The sequence below is a fragment of the Cricetulus griseus genome, chromosome 6 (genome assembly GCF_003668045.3).
Source record: "Cricetulus griseus strain 17A/GY chromosome 6, alternate assembly CriGri-PICRH-1.0, whole genome shotgun sequence".
Lineage (NCBI taxonomy): Eukaryota > Metazoa > Chordata > Mammalia > Rodentia > Cricetidae > Cricetulus > Cricetulus griseus.
Window position 1 is genome coordinate 43,353,960 of NC_048599.1, and position 22,603 is coordinate 43,376,562.

Genomic DNA, 22,603 nt, shown 5'->3' on the forward strand with positions numbered 1-22,603 from the left:
GCTAAATATTGAGGCTGCCCTTTTAGCATTACTGAGGTATACTTGGCGGACAAAAGTTATGTATATTTAGAGAGTGCGATTGGAAACTGCCTTACAAGACCTGAGACAAGCCTTCATTTCCCGGCTCAGCAGCCTCATAGGCCCTCAGAGAGTGGTCATCACAGATTTTTCGGCAACTTTAACATAGTTTCAAAACAACACTAAAGAAACAGGAAATGAAGGTTGTGTCAGTAAAGGTTGGGGGTAACATATCTTATTTTCTTGTTGGAACAGTTTTGTGTTAATTTAAAAGTGCTAATCTTCATTGAAGAAATTTAGACACTGAGATAAGCAGAGAGAAAATAATCTTTTCTAAACATATATAAGGATTTCTTCAGAAAATCATACTTTGGGAGCTTTGCTGTGTATCATCAAAACAATGTGCATGTATTTTAATAGTACACAAATACATATATATGAATATATGCACACATATATAATACAGTAATTTCTTCTGAATTAAAGAATAATTATTATAAATATTTTTATCACAAAGTAAATTCTCTAAGATCAGTGTTTAACTTGAACTCATGAAATATATAGCTACTTATATTTTATATATTATAGAACATAAACATATAAGACTAAGCAACAGTCTATTATTATTGGTTATTAAATTTGTTTAAAATATTTTGCAAGATAAATGACACTGCATTAAATGCTATTCCAGTTAAATCTTTGTACATGTATTTCATTTCTTCTGCAGGCTTCATTGGCAGGAACAAAGCTGTTGGTTTTTAGGTGTACCATTTATAAATGGCAGAATTAACCATGTCATTTTACCATACTAGTTTTCCACATCTAATATGTTTTTCAAGATGACTAATACCAAAGTTCTGGGAATATTACAGATCAATCAATGTTAATATTATTCAGGAATGAATTAACGAATAAATAAATAAATAAATAGATGCTTGACTATTGGCTCTCTAGAAGAGAGTGGCTATCATATGAAAGAAACTTTCTCTTTACATTTTTACTTATCATCATCATTACTGTCTGTGTGTATCCACAATGTGAGCGGGTGCATGTCCCACGGTTCATGTGGGTATGAATGCACAATTCTGTGGAGGTTTTTTTTTTTTTTTGTCACCTTTACCTGAGTTCCAGGGGTTGGACACAGGCCACCAGGCTTTCTCAACAAGCACTGGAAAACCATTTCGACAGAGCAGAAACATCTTTCTGGACAAATGTTTGACTAGAAACAAATCTTTGCATCAGAAACTGGTAAAATGTACTCCAATATGGGTCTTGATAGTTTCCATCATGATAAAAGGGAGAAGGACCAAGAAAGGCTCTTAATTTGAAAGGAAAAATATCATAAAAAGGCTTTAGTTGGCATGTTTGTGACCTACAGCAGCGCCCATCCTGCAGGCTATATTTGTGTGTGACCATACTTTAAGAGATGCCATCATCTACACATCCAAATAGCCATCACTTAATACAGTGAGCATCCAGGTCACGTGGCTGTCACGAAGACCATCTGTCATTGGAGCCTGCTGTTAAACATGCCTTGCTGTAATGTACACATCCCTTTGGACGGATCATGAATCTCATAAATAAGCTAGGCAGCTTAGTGCCAAAGCTATTTCTACAGATGGTTTACAAAATATTTTTAGAGTATAAAACTCTTGAGGCAAAGTTTCTTAAAATATTCAACTTTTTCTAATCTTCCAGTTTTCTGTTATCTAGCTTGTTAAATATTACTCCATTTAGTATCCATCATTCCCTCCCTCTTTTTCTTTCTCTCTTCTCTCTTCACCTTCTATTGATTTAACAATTTATTTAACACCTGCCATGTGCTAAACACAGAAAAACAGCAGAGGAAATGCAGACCCAGACCCTGCCTTCAAAGAGCTCACAATCTGGTAGAAAGAATTACTTTCCACCCCTTGAGGGGCAGGCACTGACATAACAATGTGCATGATCCCAGCTCTGCCACCCTTGGGGTCTCCCACGATGCTCCTGCACCTAGCCAAATTGATTCTTAGGCATGAGTATAGTCACTCAAATTAGAAACTAAATTGTTATCAAAGTGGAAGATCACTCAGGGCAGTAGTACTTTTCCATCCCATGCAAATGGCAGCTTCATACAACTCTGTCTGTCACTGGGGCAATACCATAGGGGCCAGAAACTAAACTCCATGCCAGGAAAGAATGGCAATAGAACTTCTGGATGTGAGTGAATGGCAGTCAGGAGGCACTCACTTTAGTTTCCAAGTGAATGGGAGCTTGGTTTACATTCCTTTTAATGGAATACAAAGTGTACTGATAGAGCATGGTGTGACTTAGCATCCCATTTCTATGAGGCTGAGCTTGACTCTGAGGCTGTCCGTTTGTATTTGTTATATTCTGGTAATAAATAACTTCTGGCTTTACAAGATAAATAAATGAAGTATATGTTGATAGAGAGGAGGTGGCAAACAAGTTTTCCTTTATAAAAGGCTTGTTTCCTCTTTAATTGTGTATGTATGGGTATGTACATATAAAGCAGTGACCACAGAAGATAGAGGTATCAGATCCCCCTAGAGCTGGAATTACAGGTGACTGAGAGTCACCCAGTATGGGGCTCAGAACCGAACTCAGTCCTCCACCTGTGTAGTACATGCTCATCACCTTTGAGCCCAGGTGTAAGTAAGGTCAGCATCAATACCTATACATTGCTAATACCTTCGGGAACCTGTGTTGAGACTGTGGACTTTGCGATCACTTTTGCCGTTTGTATTGAATACAAAATGGAGGCTACAAAATCTACAAATGGCATCTTCCAATGAAGCCAATATAATTCAGCTCAACAGGTTATTTACAAAATAGAGTGTCAAAATTTTATCCATTCATTAATAAGAAAGCCAGGACGATGACAAAAAGCAGTTTAAAGAGGTTATGAACCACTAACTCTATCTGTCTATCTATCATCTATCTTTTAAAATTTTTAATTAAAAAGTTAAAATTTAAAATAGACAAATATGTCCCTTTACTTTTTTTTAAACAAGTTTTCATGCTGAGAACTGAATATAGGACCTCATATATGCTAAGTGAGTATTTGGGCTATATGCCTAGTGTCTTTGTCAACAAACCAAAGACCAAAGTTAAAAAGACATGGACAAAACTGCTAAATTAAATATAAACCTAGTTAAGGATCTGCACATTTTAGATCATCTCTTCTACTATTTACGTTTCATAAAAATCAAATATTTTAATTTGGGTTTTCCTCTTTGGGTGCTGAATATTGAATCAAGGACTGAACACATCCTAAACAGGCACCAAAACACTGAGCGATGACTCCAGACCCTTAACGTAATATTTAGCAGAGACCACAGGCAGAAAACAATTTAGGCGTTTAGATGAGCTAGTGCTTTTGCAGGTTACTTATATTAAACAAAAAATCCCCAGGGAAGGAAGCTGTGAAACTTTATTTTAATATTTTATTCTTTATTATTAGTGAATATGCATGCGTATGAATGAAGGTCTGGGCATAAGTGTGTCACAGGATTTGGTTCTCTTCTCCCATTGAAGGCTCTAGGAATCAAATTGAACAAGACAGGCTTGCAGTGGGGGAGGGATTCTACCTGCCGAGCCATCTTGCTGGATGACATTAATCTCAAAATTTGAATAAGAACAATGTGTAGTTTTGCAGAGTGGTCAGACAAAATATGCTGAAGAATGTAGGTGATCAGACACTTTCCCCTCCAGCACTCCATCTGCTAATCACAGGAACAACTACTCAAGATTTTTGATGTGCCAAATGAATGGGTAGAGGTATGACAAAGTCAAGAGATGGCCCTGTGAAAACTGGGATGAGTCAGTGCATGCTGTAGAAGGTGAGTCACTGAAAGGGGCAGGAGTTCAATTGCAAAATATATTTCGCAGTTTGCACACTGTGTGAAGTGTGCCTTCAACTGGTCTATGTATGTGTGGGGGCAGAGAAAGGACTCAAATTTTCATTGCTTCCAGGTAACTTACTGTGGAAGAATGCTGCTCTCATTGATCTAAAAGCATCAGGATAAATGGGAAAAAAAAAAGTCTTTCACTGTGAAAAACTTCCATTTATTTTCGTAGTCCGTAGAGGAACATAGAAGATGGAAAACCTTGAGAATTGACATAGGATAGAGCTAGACACTGTCATGCAATATCTTACATGTATGAGGCCATGAGGCTATGAGTTCAGTACCCAGCACAGTAAAAACAAAGCAAAACAAAACTGTCCCTTTATAATATTTACTAACGGTTATATGGTTTATTGGAATGGTAACTGTCACTATCATTCATAAATAAAAAACAAAGTCTTCATTGCAAAAAACAAACAAATAAACAAACAAAAGCAAAGAAGAGCCTGTGAGATGACTTAGTGGGTAAAGGTTTGCTACATGCCTAAGCTGAGTTTGATCCCCAGGGTACATACACATGGTAGGAGAGTTGTCCTAACTTCTACACATCTCTACATACATACACACACACATGCATGCAAATAAATGTAAGAAAACAATAAAAAACAAAGCAAAACCCAAACCAACCAACCAAATGAAAACATTGTCTTTCTAAACAAGTTGGTAACCAGACAAGACTTCCAGCTTTCACATTCTTGCCAGCAGTAAGGGTAAGCCCACCACAGACCTCCTTCACACTTTTCTTCAAGTTTTCAAGTTCTGTGAATTCAAGGTGGTCAATATATTGGGATTATTGCTAGCCAAATAAAAAACAAAACAAAAACAGTCCCACATCAGAAGGATTACAAAACACCAGGCCACAATGGGGAGCAATGGTAATGCAGTTTTCTGGAAAAAAAGTCAAATGAAGTTTAAAGGGTAAGGCTCTAGATGACAAGGGCTAAAAATAAATTCCCTGACACTTTTTTTTTTCTGAAGAGAGACTGGTTTGTTTTCCATTGTCCATGTTGGTCACATAATATACTTTAAGGTCTTTATGAGAACACATACTATTACACAATTTGGAGCCGATGTAGGAAAATGTACCTCCCTTAGGGTCTTGTGAAGTGCTTCAGAAGAAAATCCAGGCCACTGTTCTATCCAGATCCAGCTAAGATGGAGAAAAACTGGCCAATTTTAACTACCAGGATACTGTACTTGGAAGGAAGACACAAAGAGGGACTGAGTGTAGATAGTGAATAGAATCTCCAAGGAGCATCAAGAAGTCACCTGTGTAATTTGCTCTTGATGCATACACAGAGTTGCTAGAGGGTACAGGGCAAATACCAGCATGGTCTAGAAGCCAAGAGTGGATTTCTAAATTCATAGCATTTCTAAAGCTACTTTCTATAATGACTTGTGTCTTAGGGCAATGAGTAGAAACAAGCTCCCCAGTTTCTCCTTGATTAGAAGCAAAGATGTTCCAATCTTTCAGTGATGCTTCCATATCTATTTATTTCTGGTTCTCAAAATAATGTTCATGTTAAGTGTTTTTTTTTTTTTTTTTTTTACTTCCCATCATGGAAGAAGAGGGTAGCATTCCTTCTTTTACCTACTCCCCCATATGAAGTCACTATCATCAAAGCTAATATCATGGCTATACATTCTATTAAGATCCAAGTCATGAAGTGATCCAACAGTTATCTTGCATAACTTTTAACTTCCCTTGAGTTTTATAAATGTCTTATTATTATTCATTTGCTAATATCTTTTTTAAAACAAGATTTATTTGCTTATTATATATACAGTGTTCTGCCTGTGTATATGTCTGCAGGCCAGAAGAGAGGATCAGTTCTTATTCTAGATAGATGTGAGTCACCATATGGTTTCTGGGAGTTGAACTCAGGACGTCTGGAAGAGCAGTCAGTGCTCTTAATCTCTGAGCCATCTCCAGCCCAACTGTTAATTTCTTTGCACATATATCTAGGACAACTTTAACTTTCCATCAGCTATCTAAACCTCATTGTAATGTGTTCAAAATGCAAGTGCTTTCTCAGTTACATTGACCTGAAGTCTTTCTTGGAGTCCTCTGACCAAATTGACGAATTCCAACTCCTTTTAATTTTATTCTATTCTTAATATCTCTTATTTTCACATATTATGCCTTGCTCTTTCATAAATATATATTTCATTTTAGTTGTAGCACATTTGTCAGTAGTTCCTTGAAAGACTTCGGAGTATTGAATTTCCTGAACTTTGCATGTTTGAAATGGTTCACATTCACTTCTACATATAGTTCCTAGTTTAGCAGGGTATAGCATTCTTGGTAGATTTTTTTTCTTTTTCTTTTGTAAAGTTGTTTGACTGTCTTTTGATTTCCAGCATGGATGTTGGAAATATTGAAGTCTTTCTAATTCACCATTTTTAAAGCTGTTATGTGGCCTATTTTGCTTTTGTCTCTCTAGAAATATTCAGCATCTTTGTCCCAAATTTATTAAAATTTCTCAATGATTTGTTTTTGTACAGTTTTGTCTTTACTCTCTGTTTTGGTATGAAAATTTGGGATAAATTTAATAAATGCATTTTATGATGCTTTTTTCTTTCTAGAATATTATTTTCTCACATTTAAAACAATTATCATACAATTATCACATTTAACTTAGCTGTTTCTTCAATTATATTCCCATATATTCTTTCAGTGTTTTGTTTCTTCTATGCTCTTCTTAATATCCAAGAGCCAATTTCTGATATCTGACATTTTTTGAAAACAACATCTGTTCTTATTTCAAAGATGAATATATTTGTTACTTTCCTAAGGATAAAATATCTACACATGTAATTAATTCTTTCTGTATTGTTATTTTACTGCTGTTATTTTCTCCCTCCAAAAGAAAGTTCTCATCCTACATCTAGTAACTACTGTTTATTTATATTTTCTAATTGGCAGAATGAAACATTCACTGGATTAGTTTAATGAACTTTGATAAGTGGCTTTGAGAACTCTGAGACAGATGAGGCATCACTGTAGAAAGATTTGACTTTGTATCTCCTCTTCAGGTCTCCTCATCTAATCTCCTGCACAAAGAATAAAAGTTTAGTGCTAGTATTCTAAGCCAATGTGGGGAAAGCATGCATGGATCTCTTTGTGTTGCAGTTTGTGATCTTATTTTCAAAGTGGTTACTTTGCTTGTACATATCTTGTGTCATGTTCACTTAAGTCTGGTCCTTTCTCAGATAGGAATTCTGACTATATTTCAATAGCCGCCAAACCCCATTCTATTCGCTACTCCTCCTTCTTCAAGAAAGTAGCATCTTCAATTCCTGAGATTTTTAAGATTTCTATGGAACAACTCAAGATGGTTCCCAGCATACCACTTGTTTGATCTATGAACAGTTCCTCAGATATATTACAGCTGTAAACATATAGCCAACTTTCTCAGATAACTGTTTATCTTCTTAGTTCAAACGCTTTCTGGATTACATCTATAAAATTAACTCTTAATGCAGTTTTAGTGTAAACTCAAGGTAGCTTAATTAGATAAATATGTTCATTTCATTATGTTTATCTTGAAGTTCTACAATACATTCTAGTATTTTATTTTTACTTATTTATTTTGCAGTTTGAAAGGCTCTATATTTTTATTACTGGACAAACCATTCCCAGCTTAAACATGACCAAGTCTCCAGGTTAAAAATGTTGAACTCCATCTGGCAGCATACATTGCTTTGACCATTGACCATGATTCAGTATAAACTCTCAAGTCTTGCTATTGATTGTGTGAATCCTTACAGGCCCAGCTTGGTTCTCCTCCAGTGTCTTCTCTTGGAGTTGTACCTGATTTTGTTACCGGTTTTCATCCCAATCCACTGAGGAATAGGACAATTTTGCTTTTGTTTCTTGGCCAGCAATTGTCTGATTCTGAAAGTCTTGTGAGAAGACATGGTGAGAAGCCAATTCAGACGTATGATGCATGATGGCAGAGGAAAGGCATAGAGAACATTCTAGTATTTTAGATAAAATTTATTATATTATATAAAATACATTTTTGATAATTATAGATGAAGTTGATTCATACAGCAAGGTTTTTTTTTTTTTTTTTTTTTTATGCCTTATGCCTTCTATTTTGCCAGGTACTTTGCCTTTGGTTTTTCTTTTTCTTTTTGTGGTGGAACATATGCAGTGACTAACCTCTCACCATAGATGGCACTATATGGACAATTTGTCTATCAGCTTTTTCTTGTTGCATTTCTTTCTCTCTACAGCATGCAGTCAGAGCAGCAGATACTCTCTAAACTCGCAATTGGGAAAGTGCTTGGACCTCGTGACTTCTCTTGCCAATCTCACAGGGATGTCTGTGCACAACAGGTATGGTTGGATGTGAAAGGTTTTTAACAAAATGATAGCTGAATCAAGCTGGTCCTTGATGTCCATCTTCTTCTATGACGGCATCTGATTGAGATGTCAATCGGAAGTCGTGTGTACATTTATAAATGAGTCTCCTAAATCTGTCATGTCAGGTCACAATTTGAGTTAAAAACAGTGCTGAAGAATTTATCCAATGATCTCAAAAAAGAAAAAAAATCCTAAGGAAATTTCAGGGACAAATTGCAAGACATCAAAACAGACCAGAAAAGGGATCCAGGATACTTGAGACTATGGGAAACCAGTCCTTAAGTGGTAATAGAATTTAGTGTACCCCATTACATTGTTCATGGTAAGCGACGGATCCATCAAAGCATATTCTTTTTAATGACCTTTGCTCTGGCAGAATTTCCTATTAAAGCTAGAAGTAAAAAGCATATCTGAAATAAATCCATAGACTTCAATCTTCTACTTAGAAGCTTATGAATATGGCTTTCAGTAAGACCACATAATGCAAGTGAATGTTTCTCATTTATAATGAAATTTCTGAGCACAGCAGGGAGTCCAATACTGTACCCCCATTATACTTTGCATGAGTGAGATGACCCTGTGATGGAGAAAATATATACTGCATGACTAAAAGCTAATCTCTGAGTAGAATCCATGGTGTATTAGTCAAGTACTCAGAGAGTCCTTTGGTCATCTCTTTCACACTCAATGTGCATTTTTTAATTGGCGTGCTCTGATGATTAATTTTAGTTTTTAAGACACAGTCTCTCTATGTAGCCCAGGCTGTCTTGGAACTTGCTGTGTAGATGCGGCTGGCCTTGAACTCACAAAGATCTGCCTGCTTCTGCCTAAGTACTAGGGTTAAAGCATGCCTCGCCATACCTGGCTTCTTTAATTTTAATTTTTAATTTTCATTATCAACTACCTGGGGCTCAGAATCACCTAGAACAGAGCTCTGAGTGTCCCCAGTGTGACTAGTTGCTTCATGTTCCCGTCACCACAGATCAGGCCGTTAGGGCCACCACCATGATAAAGTAGACAATTAAACTGCATGCTAAAACAAACCCTACCTTATGTTGCCCTTGTCAGGCCTTTTATCACAAAAATGAGAAAAATTACCAAAACAGAAAATAAGTACCAGGACTGGAGTGATTGTTGTGATCAATCTGACCATGTGATTTGTAGGAGGAACATAGAATTTGGACTGTAGAGTGGAGAATGTTGTTAACAGAGCATAACACACTGGTGGGAGTGTGGAAGACCAGAGTGCTGAGAGTGGTGAAGTAAAGACTGCACTCGTGAGTTTTCTAAGTTGAATTAGGACTATAGCCGAGAGTGGGCTAGAGGACACATTTACTTTGTCCTTGTGAAAAGTCCATATAGTTACAGGCTCCCCATGCCCTGAAAACTTAAGTAAAGTCAGATTCAATGGCCATGAACTAAACCTTTTTCAGAAAGGAAAATTTAAGACAATATAATATCCAAGGTGTGCATGATAAATGCCACTCTTCTTAGCTCAGAGGGAGAGGGACAGGGAGAGGGAACAGAAAGATATGAAAAACGAGCAATTCAGCTCGGACAGGATTAACAGCAAGCCAAAAGTTTGACAAGGTAGGTGGGGAGAAGGTAACTATAATTCTTAAAGAGGTCATCACCTTGAAAGAGAACCCTGGAGTTCCATCCTGACCTCTAAGCATGGTGCTCTGAGATCAAGACTACCCACCAAAGACACCTGAAGGGGAAGAGATAGAAACAGGAACATGACATTTCATGTTCTCTACTCAAAATCAACCATTTATAGACCTCCCCCCATCCCCGTGTCCCCATATTTGGCTGCCAAAATGTACAGAGAGCATGATAGCTGCAGCAGAGCCACACAGTACTTCAAACTGGCAATGGGCCTCTGCTCAGTGGTCCACATGGTGCTGACATTGCAGGCATGTGAGAGATACAAGAAGGAAGGGGTCATGGAGACTTGACCACGATTCCTGAATGCCAGTGAGGTCAAGCAATAATGCGGCAGGATTGGATTTCCTGAAAGAAGGCCCTGGGATGCCATTATATGAACCTGTGAAGGTGAGACCTATGGGGCAATAGAGATCCCAGGATGTTGGGACGATAGAACTGTTGATGTCTGCCTAAGGAAAATTGCAGATGCACAGTAGATACAATCCAAGTGATAATAGGTGAGCTGTAGGCAGTAGAACTGGAGAGGCACATTCAGGTAAGGCTGTTGGAGCCCATATAATGCCACCAAAATCCCAGATATAGAATATGAAGCTGAAGGATTTGCAGGATTTGGTGATTTCTCTACTGGGTTTCAGTCATCCTTTGGTCTCTTCTTTCCTTTAGGATGAGAATTTTTATCTGTACCATTGCATATTGAAAGTATGTAAGTAAACATTTTTATAAGAGTTTATAATTAAGAGGTTTCTTGAGTCTTAGGAGAGGCTTTGTATTCTCTCTCTCTCTCTCTCTCTCTCTCTCTCTCTCTCTCTCTCTCTCTGTGTGTGTGTGTGTGTTTGTGTGTTTGTGCTTTTTTGAGACAAGGTCTCTCTCTGTAGCTGTCCTGGAACTCACTATGTGGACCAGGCTAGCCTCAACTCAGAGATCCACTTGCTTCTGCCTCCCAAATGCCGGAATTAAAGGTATGAACCAGCATACCTGGCTGACTTTGGACTTTTAAACAGTGTTGAAACTGTTAAAGACCATGGGAACTTTTGAAATTGAGCTGAATTCATTTTGCTTTATCAGATGGACATGAGTCCTGGAGGACGTGGAGTGGAGTATTAGGATTTAAAGGGGATGTGACTGGGTGTCAAGTTGAAAAGGGAAGAAGTTGTGATGATTAACCATCATTTTCAACTTTACTGGTTTTAAAAATCACTTAGGAAACTCAGATCTGGCTGTGTGAGAGTATTTACATGGAAGTTTAACTAAGGAAGTCTGAACATGGGTGGCATCATTCCATGGTATAAAATTCTGTAGTGAACAAAGGGAAGAGGAGAAAGGCAGCCAAGCCCAGCATTCATCTTTTTCATTTGTGACTTTGGGTGCACTGTGGGCAACTGCCTCATGCTCCTGCCACCCCAGCCGGAATCACCAAAGCTGTCCTCATTGCCATGCCTTTCTCACCATGATGGAGAGTTGGAGAGTATCCTGAAGCTGTAAGCTAAAAAACAAACCTTCCTTCTAATTCACTTCCGCAATGGGAGAAGTAACTAATACAGATGCTTATCCAGGAACTCCCCACTTCATGGCATTAATAACTGATGTGGAATTGCTCGTGAACGAGGAGTTTCCAGCAAAGAAAATATGGCTGGCCATGTTTATTATATGCACAGATTTTCTTTTTAGATAATGGATTGTGACTTAAAAGAAAATCTAATATGTAGGCACAGGCAGGGTCGTGAATGAGGAAAAATAGCCTTTGAATAGGTTCATCAGTTGGATCTATTTCCTTCACAAATGATCTGTCTGCCTAACAAATCATTCATGTTCCTTACCATACACAGCATGAACTCAGCCCATCCTCCCTGCCACTGTGTGAGGGCTAAAACTTATATGCCTGTTTTATGGATATGAAATGTGAAGGCAAGGGTTGCTCAAGACAACATAGAACACAGAGGATTTGTGCCTTAGGTAGACAGGCTGTAACACTGTGGATGGCAGTGCTCACAGTCTAGTAACAGAAAGTAAACCATAATAATAGTGGTAATGAGCTACCTACTACTCTGAGAATAGACCACATGCCAGGCACAGGCATTCTTTGAGAGAGTGACTCATTTTCAGCTCAGTAAACTGAGGCGGAGCCGGAAACAACTTGTCTGGCGAGCGTGGAAGCTGAACTGGTAGCTCATGCTGGGGTGATGAAAAGACAGATGGAGCTGATGGGACTAATCATATCCATCCACCCATCTCTCCTAACACTGTCCCAAGTAAGGGCCATGGAGCGTGGAGAAGGGGACATTTTGCCGCATAGACAGTTGGCTTCAAACTGGCTACACTGCATCAGTCCTAAAAATAGCCCTGAATGTGACCAGGAAAAGAGTCTTTCCAATGATTTACTTATCTCTCTAAAATGTGTTACTTTAATCTTTTTGTTAGAAGAAGCCCGGGCTTTGGCAGATAAATGACCCATCTGGCAGAGGTGTGAGGATTAGGCTCCTTGATTTGAATTTGTCTATCAAGGACCAAAATTCTTTTCCAGATTTAAATTGTGTTCTAATCTCTGCATGCAATTTAGAGGTGTCCTCCAGCATTTTCTTTCTCCAACCCGTGAATCTTACATTTAGGTGAAGAAAAATAAAATACAATAAAAAATGTGTTATGCCAACATAGGACAATCGAAATGCTAAGCAGTCGGTGACATTGTTTGTGGGATTTGCAGGAACCATTCAGATTAGCTTGAAAAGGGTAAGAAAAGCCAAATGCATGCAAATATCTTCAAGGCTGCTCGGCACCAGGACATTTTGCCTTGGAAGACAGATGGTCCACATGTATCATTGCACAGTTGAGATGGGCAAACTGGACAATGTGTCTGCCAGTTAGCATGGGCACCAACCGCATTCTGCTGTGCCAAATGCCAATTAGGCAGGATCTGGCACTCGTATGTTTGGATGTCACTGGGATTAGGTGGATGAAAAACCATTCATCATCATTCAATCCTCACTCTCTGTGTAATGATAGCAAAGGTCGTTGGAACACTTCCTGCCCAAGGGCTTAACACCTCCTTAAATCACTTCTAAGCCCAGCAGTGCTATGCGATTTCTTGGCTTATGTTTATTCCTGGTGCTCTGGCCCTTGAGAGTTCTGCTAGCTCCTCTCAGGGAAAGTGCAGATGGCATTGACATCTCATGGCTCACCCAAATCTATTTGCCTGCTTTCAGAAATAATCATTAAATGTTCCTCTTGTTTTCTGCTTGGGCATGAATTTTCCTATAGCATATGCTAACTACCTTGGATACTGTATAATACATGAGCTTCTCTGGCTTTCTTTTTATCCAGATTTTTCCAGTCTTGTATTTAGTATGTTCTATACACGTTCTCCCCCATTCCTACTTTATCTTAAATTAAAAAGGATCATCCATTCTATTCCTCATGGACTGCAAAACCTTCCCTCTCACCACAACTGTGGACAAATACACAAAGATAAGACATGGTGTGATGATGCTCAGAAAATGCTTGTTTGCTCAGCCACTGGCCCTGCTGCTACAGGGCTCTACAGCTTCTGCAGTTTTCCCACTACAGTATTAGTGTTACTTGTTGAGGTGGTTGGTGTGAAAATTCTTAATAATGACACCTCACTTGGATTTAGCACTTTCCCCTTTTCAAAATATTCTCACATTTGTGAATTTATTTACTCCTCACCATTCTGTTTGGCAAGTCAAAGACACTTTTGTTATTTAACTTGACAGATACACTTTGGCTTAAAGAAGATTTAATTGATCCTCTAAATTGACATGGAGAAGTAAGACACGGTCTAGGCTAGACCTTTTGTTTAAAAGCTACTTGTGTGGCTCACACTTGTAATCTCAGTAGCCAGGAGGCTGAGGCAGGAGGATTGCTATAAATCTTTGATATCTGACAACAAACAAACACCCTCTAAAAATAATAAAACAAAGAAGGAAACTTTCTTGTTCTCTGTTTCTCCTCTCTACTACTGTCCCCACCCCCACATGCTAGGCATGCATCCTGACCTGTAGCATCATCCTTAGTCCCATTGTTTTTGTTTTTGTTTTTTTTAATGTAGCCTCAGTCTTGCATGTGGAGCCTATGATTGTCCCAGTGAAGATCTATCCTCTGAACAGAGGTCCTCAGAAGGCAGGGAGCACACTCTACTGTGTTCCGTGAGTGCACTTTTTGTGGCACTGTTTTATGATCCTGACCATAACTCAAAAAGGCAAAGTCTTCTAGATCCTAGATGGAGATTTCTGGGTCAAAATGGACTTTACAAGCACTAGGCTTCACTTTCTTTAATCCTGCCTACTCCACAGAACAAAGGCAGACAGGCCCTGCTGTGTGTTCTACCAAGCTTTCAGATGAGCACGTAGAACCTTTGCAGTGCTTTAAGTGTCATGAGACTCTGTCTGTCCCTCTTGGGAACCCTGTGTCCAAAGAGTTCTTGAAGGAGAGCAGGAAATGTCACTTTCCTGTTACAAAGCTTTCAGATCATCCCAGGATTATAAGTTTTTGCCACTGTAACCAATTCCAACATTTCTTAAGTCAAATGCACAATGTGGGTTTTAAAATGTTAAAGTCTGTGACCCTGCATCAGGTTATCTGGCAAAGGAAACAGCTGTACGGATATCCTGGACCATGGAGGACCTCATCTTTCACAGGCTGGAGGTTCCAAGAATTACATATCAAACATTTTTTGGACCCTAATTTTTCTTTCAGAGTTAGTTCCTAAAGAAATGTGGAACAATGACATATAGCAACAGGCAACATCTTTGGCTCATATTCTAGGTATTAGCTGCTCTAATAGGTAACATGGTTGCTTTTGTCTATTGTACAAAATTAAGGTTTGTTTTAAGTAATACTACCTCTGATCCTGGAGATAATTGCTTTATAACTAGAATTCTAGAGACTGCAAGGCTTCAGAGTTAAGACAGTGCTCCCAGAATTGCCAAAATCCATCAGCGAATTCCTCAGTATTTCCAGCTTCCCTGGGGAGGCATTTCCCAGCTCCTCAATTGTGTGTTAACACGGACCGTCCAGCCTGGTTTCCTTGCAGTCATGACTTGTTTGCTCCCTACATTCAATGTGTCTTCCTCTTATTTGGTGTGAATGTGACTCTGGGGATTGCAGTGTTGGGATCAAATGCCTGTGGCTTAGCACAGATCAACCCGCCTAGCAGTTTCTCTTACTGAATGAGTCCCATCTCTCTACAGCTGAGAGGGGAAAGGTACAACAGCAGTAGCTGTGGTTATCATGCTCTAATGGCAGGTTACATGGAAGGGGATAAGAGGTATTTGCTTAGTCGCAATACATCATGCACACAATGCCACGTCATCTTGGGAAGATCTCCTGTGATAAGGGAAGAGGCCTTAAGAAGACACAACATACTGTGGGTGTCTTAGCCTGCTAGGCTCCCTTCCTTTTCCTTCCCTTCCCTCGGGACTGGCATTCCTCTTTCCCTTTTACTATTTTTACATTTCCTGAGAGGCTATTTTCTGAACAAAAGGGATTTTAGTTGTGACAAGACATGGCTCTAAGTTTCTGGCTAGAGTAGAGCTGCTAAGCAGACACTGAGGTCACCGAAGGAAAGGCCAGAGGAGGAAAAAAACAGGCTTCCTGGGCCAGGCCTTTGCTTCCTGTAGTTCCTGCCTTCTGAGAATGAAGGAAAGGCTTAGAGAAGGAAGGTGCCAGGAGATACCAGGCTACCAAGCAACAGCAGACACATAATGGGAAAAGGTGGGGTTTAGTCTGTTTGCTTTTGTTTTTACCCATTCTAAGGCCATTTCTAATGCTTCAGAGAGGTTCAGAGAACATAAGAAACAGAGTAAAGAGGAGTTTGAAATGCACTCAGGAATGACAATGCCATTCTTCCTTCACCTTCCGCAGGGGCTAGACAGTCAATAGGTGGAATTTAAATAGGATCCTAATCAATAAAATGCAAGAGTGGTTTTCGGCAGCTTCCTCGGTCAGTAAATTAAGGCATGAAAGAATTAGCCGAGTCATAGAGTTTTCATCTGTCTCTGTCTTTTGAGAAGTTGAGTCCGTCCTTCCATTTCAGTTCTTTTATTTTCTCAGTTGCTATATGAGTAATCTATGCAACACACCTTAACTGTGAGGCAGATCTTTAAACTGGTCAATATTTCTTCCAGATGAGCAGTTTTAAAACTAAACATCTTGCATCTCCTGGGGTTTGAGCCACAGAGCCTGCAGAACCAGGGACCTGCCTGCAGAAGACACAGGGGAAGGGAGGGCTGTCACCCTCCTCCCCCAAGTATACACTGGCTTCTTTTCTTATTAATCTGAACAGTCCTTTTGGCAGTTTTATTTCCTGTACACACTGGCTTTCTTGTAACACTTTGTTAGAAGAAACCCAGACAAAATAGTGCCCTGACAAGGGCAAATTTGAGAAGCATGGCTGTAGATGCCACATGTTAACCTACAATGTCTGCACTGCATCTCTCAGAATTACTGTGGGAGGGACCCATGTGAGACTCCAGAGCAGCTGAGCACAAGCAGGACAGTAGAAGGAGCCCCAGTCACAGCACAGCTTCTTTCTCACCTGCTACTTCTGTGATCTGAGTAAGTGCTAAATGGCTAAGTACCCTGCTGACAAGAGTCTCTGGTGAAAACTTCTTGAATGGTAACAAGGGAAGACTCTAGGGAAGGTAGAGAGTGCACTTCAAAATCAGGCTACAGTTCCCAGGCATTCTCGGGATGGCTATTCCTGGAGGGTTACAGAAGATGCCGTTGGCTACGTTTAGAGAGTATGTGTCAAGGGAAATGAGAGGAACACCCATGTCACTAAACTGCATGTGCCATCTCATTTCACAGAGAACAACCAAAGACAGAGCAAGAAGAGCTGCTTGTCTGGGTTTACCTGCTTAAGTTAGCCATAATGCCAGACATTTTTCTTCACTCTGACATTTGATTTCTCAAGCAGGCACAAGACTATAATGATAACGATAATAATGTTTAAACTTTTTTGAGATAGTGTTCATGTAGCCCAGCTGGGCTTAGACTTTCTATGTATGCAAACATGACCTTGGACTCCTGACTCTCCTTCCCAAATTCTGGGATTATAAGAGTGTGCCACTGTCCCTGGTTCATGTGATGGAAAGTCATGGGATGGAACCCATGACTGTATGCATGCTGGGCTATCATTCTACCAATGGATATATCCCTGTACAGCCTTAATTTGTATATTTTCTAACTAGAAAAGGAGAAATAGTGACAGAAATATAATTTTTAAAATTGTATTTAAAGTTAGTTTTAATCTTAGTGATACTTAAGAGTCAAGTGAAAATCCCAGTTAACAACAAGTCAAAAACAAACCTTATTTATGTTTATAACTTAATCATGATTCTAAACAAACATAAAAAGAAATATTAATCCAAAACATATTTGCCCAAAGATCTAACATGTTATTTTCTCCAGGTTTTATGACTAAGTGATTGTTATTTGTTACTTGCTAAATGCAATATGCCTATAAGGCAAGATGTCTAACAGCCATGTTCAGCTTTAATCACTACTTTCAAGACATAAATGATTAAGTAAATATCGCTAATTACTTGTTAACAGTTCAGTCAACTCTGTTTAGTGGGAGACACACAGTGCCTTGTCGAATGAGACACACTTAGCTCTCTGAGTAATTTTCTTTTCACAGCATCATTTCAAAGATGAGAAGTTAGGGAAGGAGTGGTGCTGGGCAAAGGGGTTAAAGTGGTTTGAAGTGTGACGGCTGAGTTTGACCTTTCTAGTGGTTATGTATGAGTGGTGTGTATTAATTACTTTTCGGTGACCAAATTACCTGTCAAAGATAACTTAAAGGAAGAAAGATTTATTTTGGCTCAGCTTCAATTCATCAAAGTGAGGAAAGCATGGTGGAAGGGATCATTTCACTGGTGACAAATGCCATGGCTGAGGCTACTCACATTGTGGGAGACCAAGAAGCAGAGTATGGCAGGAAGCAGGAGCAGGAAGGACTTTTAAAAGTGACCTCCAGTGACCCACATTCACCACTCAGCCCTATCCTTCAAAGGCTCCTCAGCTTCCTAAAATGATGCCACTATCTGGTGGACAACCATTCAAAGCAAGAGACTGATGAAGACATTAAGATTCAAGCCATAACGCAGATTCTATTAGTTTTTACTTGCCTTGCAACCATCCTTCCTTTGTCTAATGTGCTTAACTTGATTGAACTTGGAGGGCCTTGTCCATTATCAGGTCATACGATGTGTGGTATAGATAGATGATCCTGCCTTGACTCTAGGCAGAATCATGTAACCTGAATGTGTCTAGTTATTTAATTTGATCCTCCAGGACACAGTGATTTTTAACTCAAAAGTGGTCTTGGGTGACCTAGACTGGCCCAGGATTCTGAGACTTTTGATAAAGCTATGAGTGAAAGTAATTTCTTTACAGTGGGATAACTTGGTTGGTAAGGCTGGAGCTATCATGGCACTTCAGAGAATCTGCTAGAGATCTACAATAAATACAGAGAAAATGATGTGAGACAGAGAAAGATAACCGTTTATTATTGGCAACAAATGCAAAAAAACTACATATTATATATTTGTGACTACAATATGATGTTTTTGTTATTATTTTCATACAATTAGCTTCAGTTCTTCTCTTCTTTCCCTAAGCAAGGCTTCCTTTTACTTTGATGTCTTTTTTGTTTTTGTGGCTCACTAAGGTTAATTTTGATTGCATGAATATGGTGGGGATTACTTACTAGATTATGGGCGACTTATCAGTAGTTATACAGTTGAAGAATTCAACCCCCTCTCCCCATTCACTGCCCAGCACCCATTCACTGCCCAGGACCCCTCAGCAATGTGACATTTTGATATATGGCTGAATTACAGTGTTATGAACTCAAACAAATCAACAGACCCAATGCCTCAGGTACTTAGTTTTATGATTCACAATTTGAAAATATCTCCTTTTAGCTATTTTAAAATAAACAGTACATTATCATTTTTCATAGCCATCACTACATTAGTAAAGCTTATTTTTCCTAATTTGTATTTTGGCACCCTCCAGCCAGCATCCCTCCATTTCCCAATTCCCCAGCCCCACATAGCACTCTCTGCTTCCATCAAGTTACCTTTTAGATTCTGTATGTAAGTGAAACCATTCAGTCATCGAGCAAGGACAATTCTCAGTCCCATCATTTGAGCTCTTATATTCGCATGCTCAAAGCCACTGAAACCCAGACTCTTTGCTTGTCTGGGGTGTGGGGGCTAAGTACATCCCTTTCTTTGTTTCAGTCCTATTTACATTTCTGTTGTTTTCCAGTGAAGGAGCACTGCCTCATAATATTACAGCTTGCAGGACTAGAGAGCCCAGAACCCTGTCACACTCCACCTGCTTCCTAGTATTAATAATGTTCCAACATAGTTGGGATATTGTGTCAGGATTTAACAACATTGGAAACACAATAGAGTTATTCCTTCTGATACAAGCAATGCTACCTTGTTTCTACTTCAAGGACAATGCCTGCTGTACCCAAACTTGTAAAGCTTTGCTTAAAACCACATTGTGCCATTTTAATTGTGAGTTTATTTCAACTCTCAAACCATTAACTCCTTAGGTTCTGATCAGATACTAATGGGTGTTACATAGCTTCATTTCTTTATGATTTATGTGCAACAAAACAGGGAAGCGCATATATATATATATATATATATATATATATATATATATATATCCTATAAGTAATTTAAGAGCATGACTCCATGGTAAAGAAGAGTAGAGCTTAAAGCATACACTAATACTGTGTTATGCTGTATCAGTTCAATTACTCAACAAACAAACACACTGTTCTTCACAAAGGGGTAAGAGCAGAAACAAAGTCAACTTTTTTGTTTGTTTGTTTTGTAACTTAAGCAAAAAATAGCTTTCATTCATAAATATTGATTGAATCTGGAGCTCTGTGGTCTGTTGTCAAAAGCACCAATATAACTGTCTTAGTTTTCCTGCTAATTTTAACCCACTGATTTTTCTAAAACATGTCAGAGACTAAAAAGACACTAGTCTTCAAACTATAACATCCATGACCATCTTGTTTGGGAGAGGCAGGGGTCACTCTGCATTCTTGCGTCAAGCATAGTTAGGTCTGCATTCAGACAATCAAGCAAGGAAGAAGCATTTGGTGACTGGGGCAGGGACTTTTATAAATATATGACATTGCAGGGACTTTTATAAATATATGACATTACATGAAAAAGTAAGACAGAATTCCCTTGAGAATTGTTTTCTCTATTACAAGATTCAAACCTCTGGCCACATTAAATTTTTTTCATTTACTTTTTGTCTTCTACTTAAAATTTAAAAAAATCACATGAACTGGGCATGGCAGCATAAAACTTTTAATCCCAGCACTTGGAAGGCAGAGATAGGCAGATCTCTTTGAAGTCAATCCATCCTCATCTCCATGGTGAGTTTTAGGCTGGCTAGGTATATACAGTAGACCCTATCTTAAAACAAACAACAACAAAACAGCTCCTCAGAAACTAAACATTAACATATATCAAGTATGTGTATTATTTAACCATCTAAAAAATATCTAAATATGTTTCTTGAAACCTAGGAACCCACAGGTCTCACCAGCCAGGGAAACAGATAGGCTCTATCTGTGGATCTTCATTTCTTCCTACTTATTTCCAAATATAATTCCCCAGTCTCATAACCAGCTCTGTAGCAGACCCCACTGCTGTAGCCTTCCCTTCCTCTCTGCCCCTATCTCCAGTGGATCACGAAGATCTTCTTCAATCTGCTGCCTTACCCGCCCCTTTGTCTCAGCCCCCAACTCTAGCATGCATTTCCTGAGAGCCAGAGAAGTAAGTAGACCAGGGAAATCAGGTAGGTGATCTTCAGATCTTCACTGTCCCTTCTCTCCTCTCCTCCAAATCCAAACACCCCAATCTCATCCTCAGCTCTGTAGCCGACAATAGCCTGTGGTTTCTCTTCCCTCTCCGGTTCCCAGGAAACAAAGGAAATATTTATTGCTAGATATTGGATTACACTATGTAAAGATATGTCACTGTGATTGGTTTAATAAAAAGCTAAACAGCCAATAGCTAGGCAGGAGGTATAGCAAGGACTTCTGGACAAAGAGAGCTGGACAAAGGGAAGAAGAAAGGTAGAGTTGCCAGCCAGATGGCAAGGAGACATAGAGCAAACAGAATGTACAATACTGAGATGAGGTAATAAAGCCACAAGGCAGAAATTATATTAATAGAAATGTGTTAATTTAAGTTATAAGAGCTAGTTAGAAATAAGCCCATGCTATATCAGCCAAGTTTTTCATGATTAATTAAATCTCTGTGTCATTATTGGGGAGCCAACAGTCCCCCTACCAATGTGGGGCACAAATATCCAGACATAGGGCTCGAGAAAGCTAAGAAATAGAAATAAGAAAGAAAACCCAAACTAAGGGAAATCTGGAAATGAAAAATTCAGGAACCCCAGAGATAAGTCTCACCAACAGAGTAAAGCAGATGGAAGAGAGACTATCATGCATTGATGACACAATAGAAGATATGGCTAACTCAGTCAAAGAAAATGTCAAAATTTTAAAAATCTAGACATAAAATATGGGACACTATGAAAAGACCAAATCTAAAAATAATAGGGATAGAGTAAGGAGGAAAAGAAAAACCAAGTCAAAGGCACCAAAATCATTTTCAACAAAATCATAGAAGAAAATTTCCCTAACCAAAAGAAGTGGGTACTTTTCAAGGTACAAGAAACATACAGAACACCAGATAGATTGGACCAGAAGGGAAATTTCCTTCAATACATAATAATCAAAACACTAAACATACAGAGCAAAGAAAGAATGTTAAAAGCTGCTATGGAAAAAGACCAAGTAACATATAAAGGCAGACTATTAGAATAACATGTGACTTCTGAATGGAGACTCTAAATGGCTTGCAAACTCTAAGGACCACAGATGCCAGCCCAGACTACTCGGCTAGCAAAGCTTTCAATTACAACAGATGGAGGAAAAGAAAGACATTCTATGATAAACCAAATTTAAGCAGTGTCTTGCTTAGCCATCATCAGAGAAGCTTCCTCCTGCAACAGATGGGAACAAATACAGAGACCCACAGCCAGACATTATACAGATAATGAGAGACCTTGTACATTCAGTACTAAATGACATGCCTCCATCAAATTCCTCCCCTCAGAGCTCAAGGAACCCCTTGAAAGAGGAGGCAGAAATCATATTAAAGCCCAGAAAAGATGGAGAACACCAAGAAAACAAGGCCCTCTAAATCATCTAGAGGAAGACACATACAAACTCACAGAGACTGAGGAAGCATGCATAGGCCTGCTTGGGTCTGCACCAAATGAGGTCCCTGAGCTGAAAGGAGAAGTGGACACATGCCCCCGTCTCTAACCCAGAAGCTATCTCCAATTGATGACCACTTGCAAATGAATATTTATTTATTTATTTTTCCAATAGAGTCACACTGGGGATACAAACTACTATTAAGAGTTAGCCTTGTGCCCTGGAGGAGATGGTCAACAGAAAATAAACTCAGTGGCATCTTCAGAGGTTCCTTGTCTCATAGTGCCATGTCATACCATTTTTATCTCTCTCTTTAAAAAATTTAAGTTGATTTTTTTAAAAAGA

General features: G+C 39.0%; 2 protein-coding genes across 8 annotated transcripts in view; both read right to left on the reverse strand.

The window, feature by feature from the left end:
* Plcb1 (phospholipase C beta 1) overlaps positions 1–22,603 on the reverse strand; it is a 678,981-nt gene that overhangs the window by 176,109 nt on the left and 480,269 nt on the right. The window lies entirely within an intron of this gene.
* Positions 7,519–7,906, reverse strand: LOC100771536 (60S ribosomal protein L39-like). The gene has a single exon (XM_035446910.1). The coding sequence runs from the start codon at positions 7,845–7,847 to the stop codon at positions 7,692–7,694; it is 156 nt and encodes a 51-aa protein (XP_035302801.1). The 5' UTR covers positions 7,848–7,906; the 3' UTR covers positions 7,519–7,691.

Coding starts and splice junctions, on each gene's coding strand:
- LOC100771536 (XM_035446910.1), bottom strand. CDS start 7,847: ATGTCTTCTCACAAGACTTTCAGAATCAGACAATTGCTGGCCAAGAAA.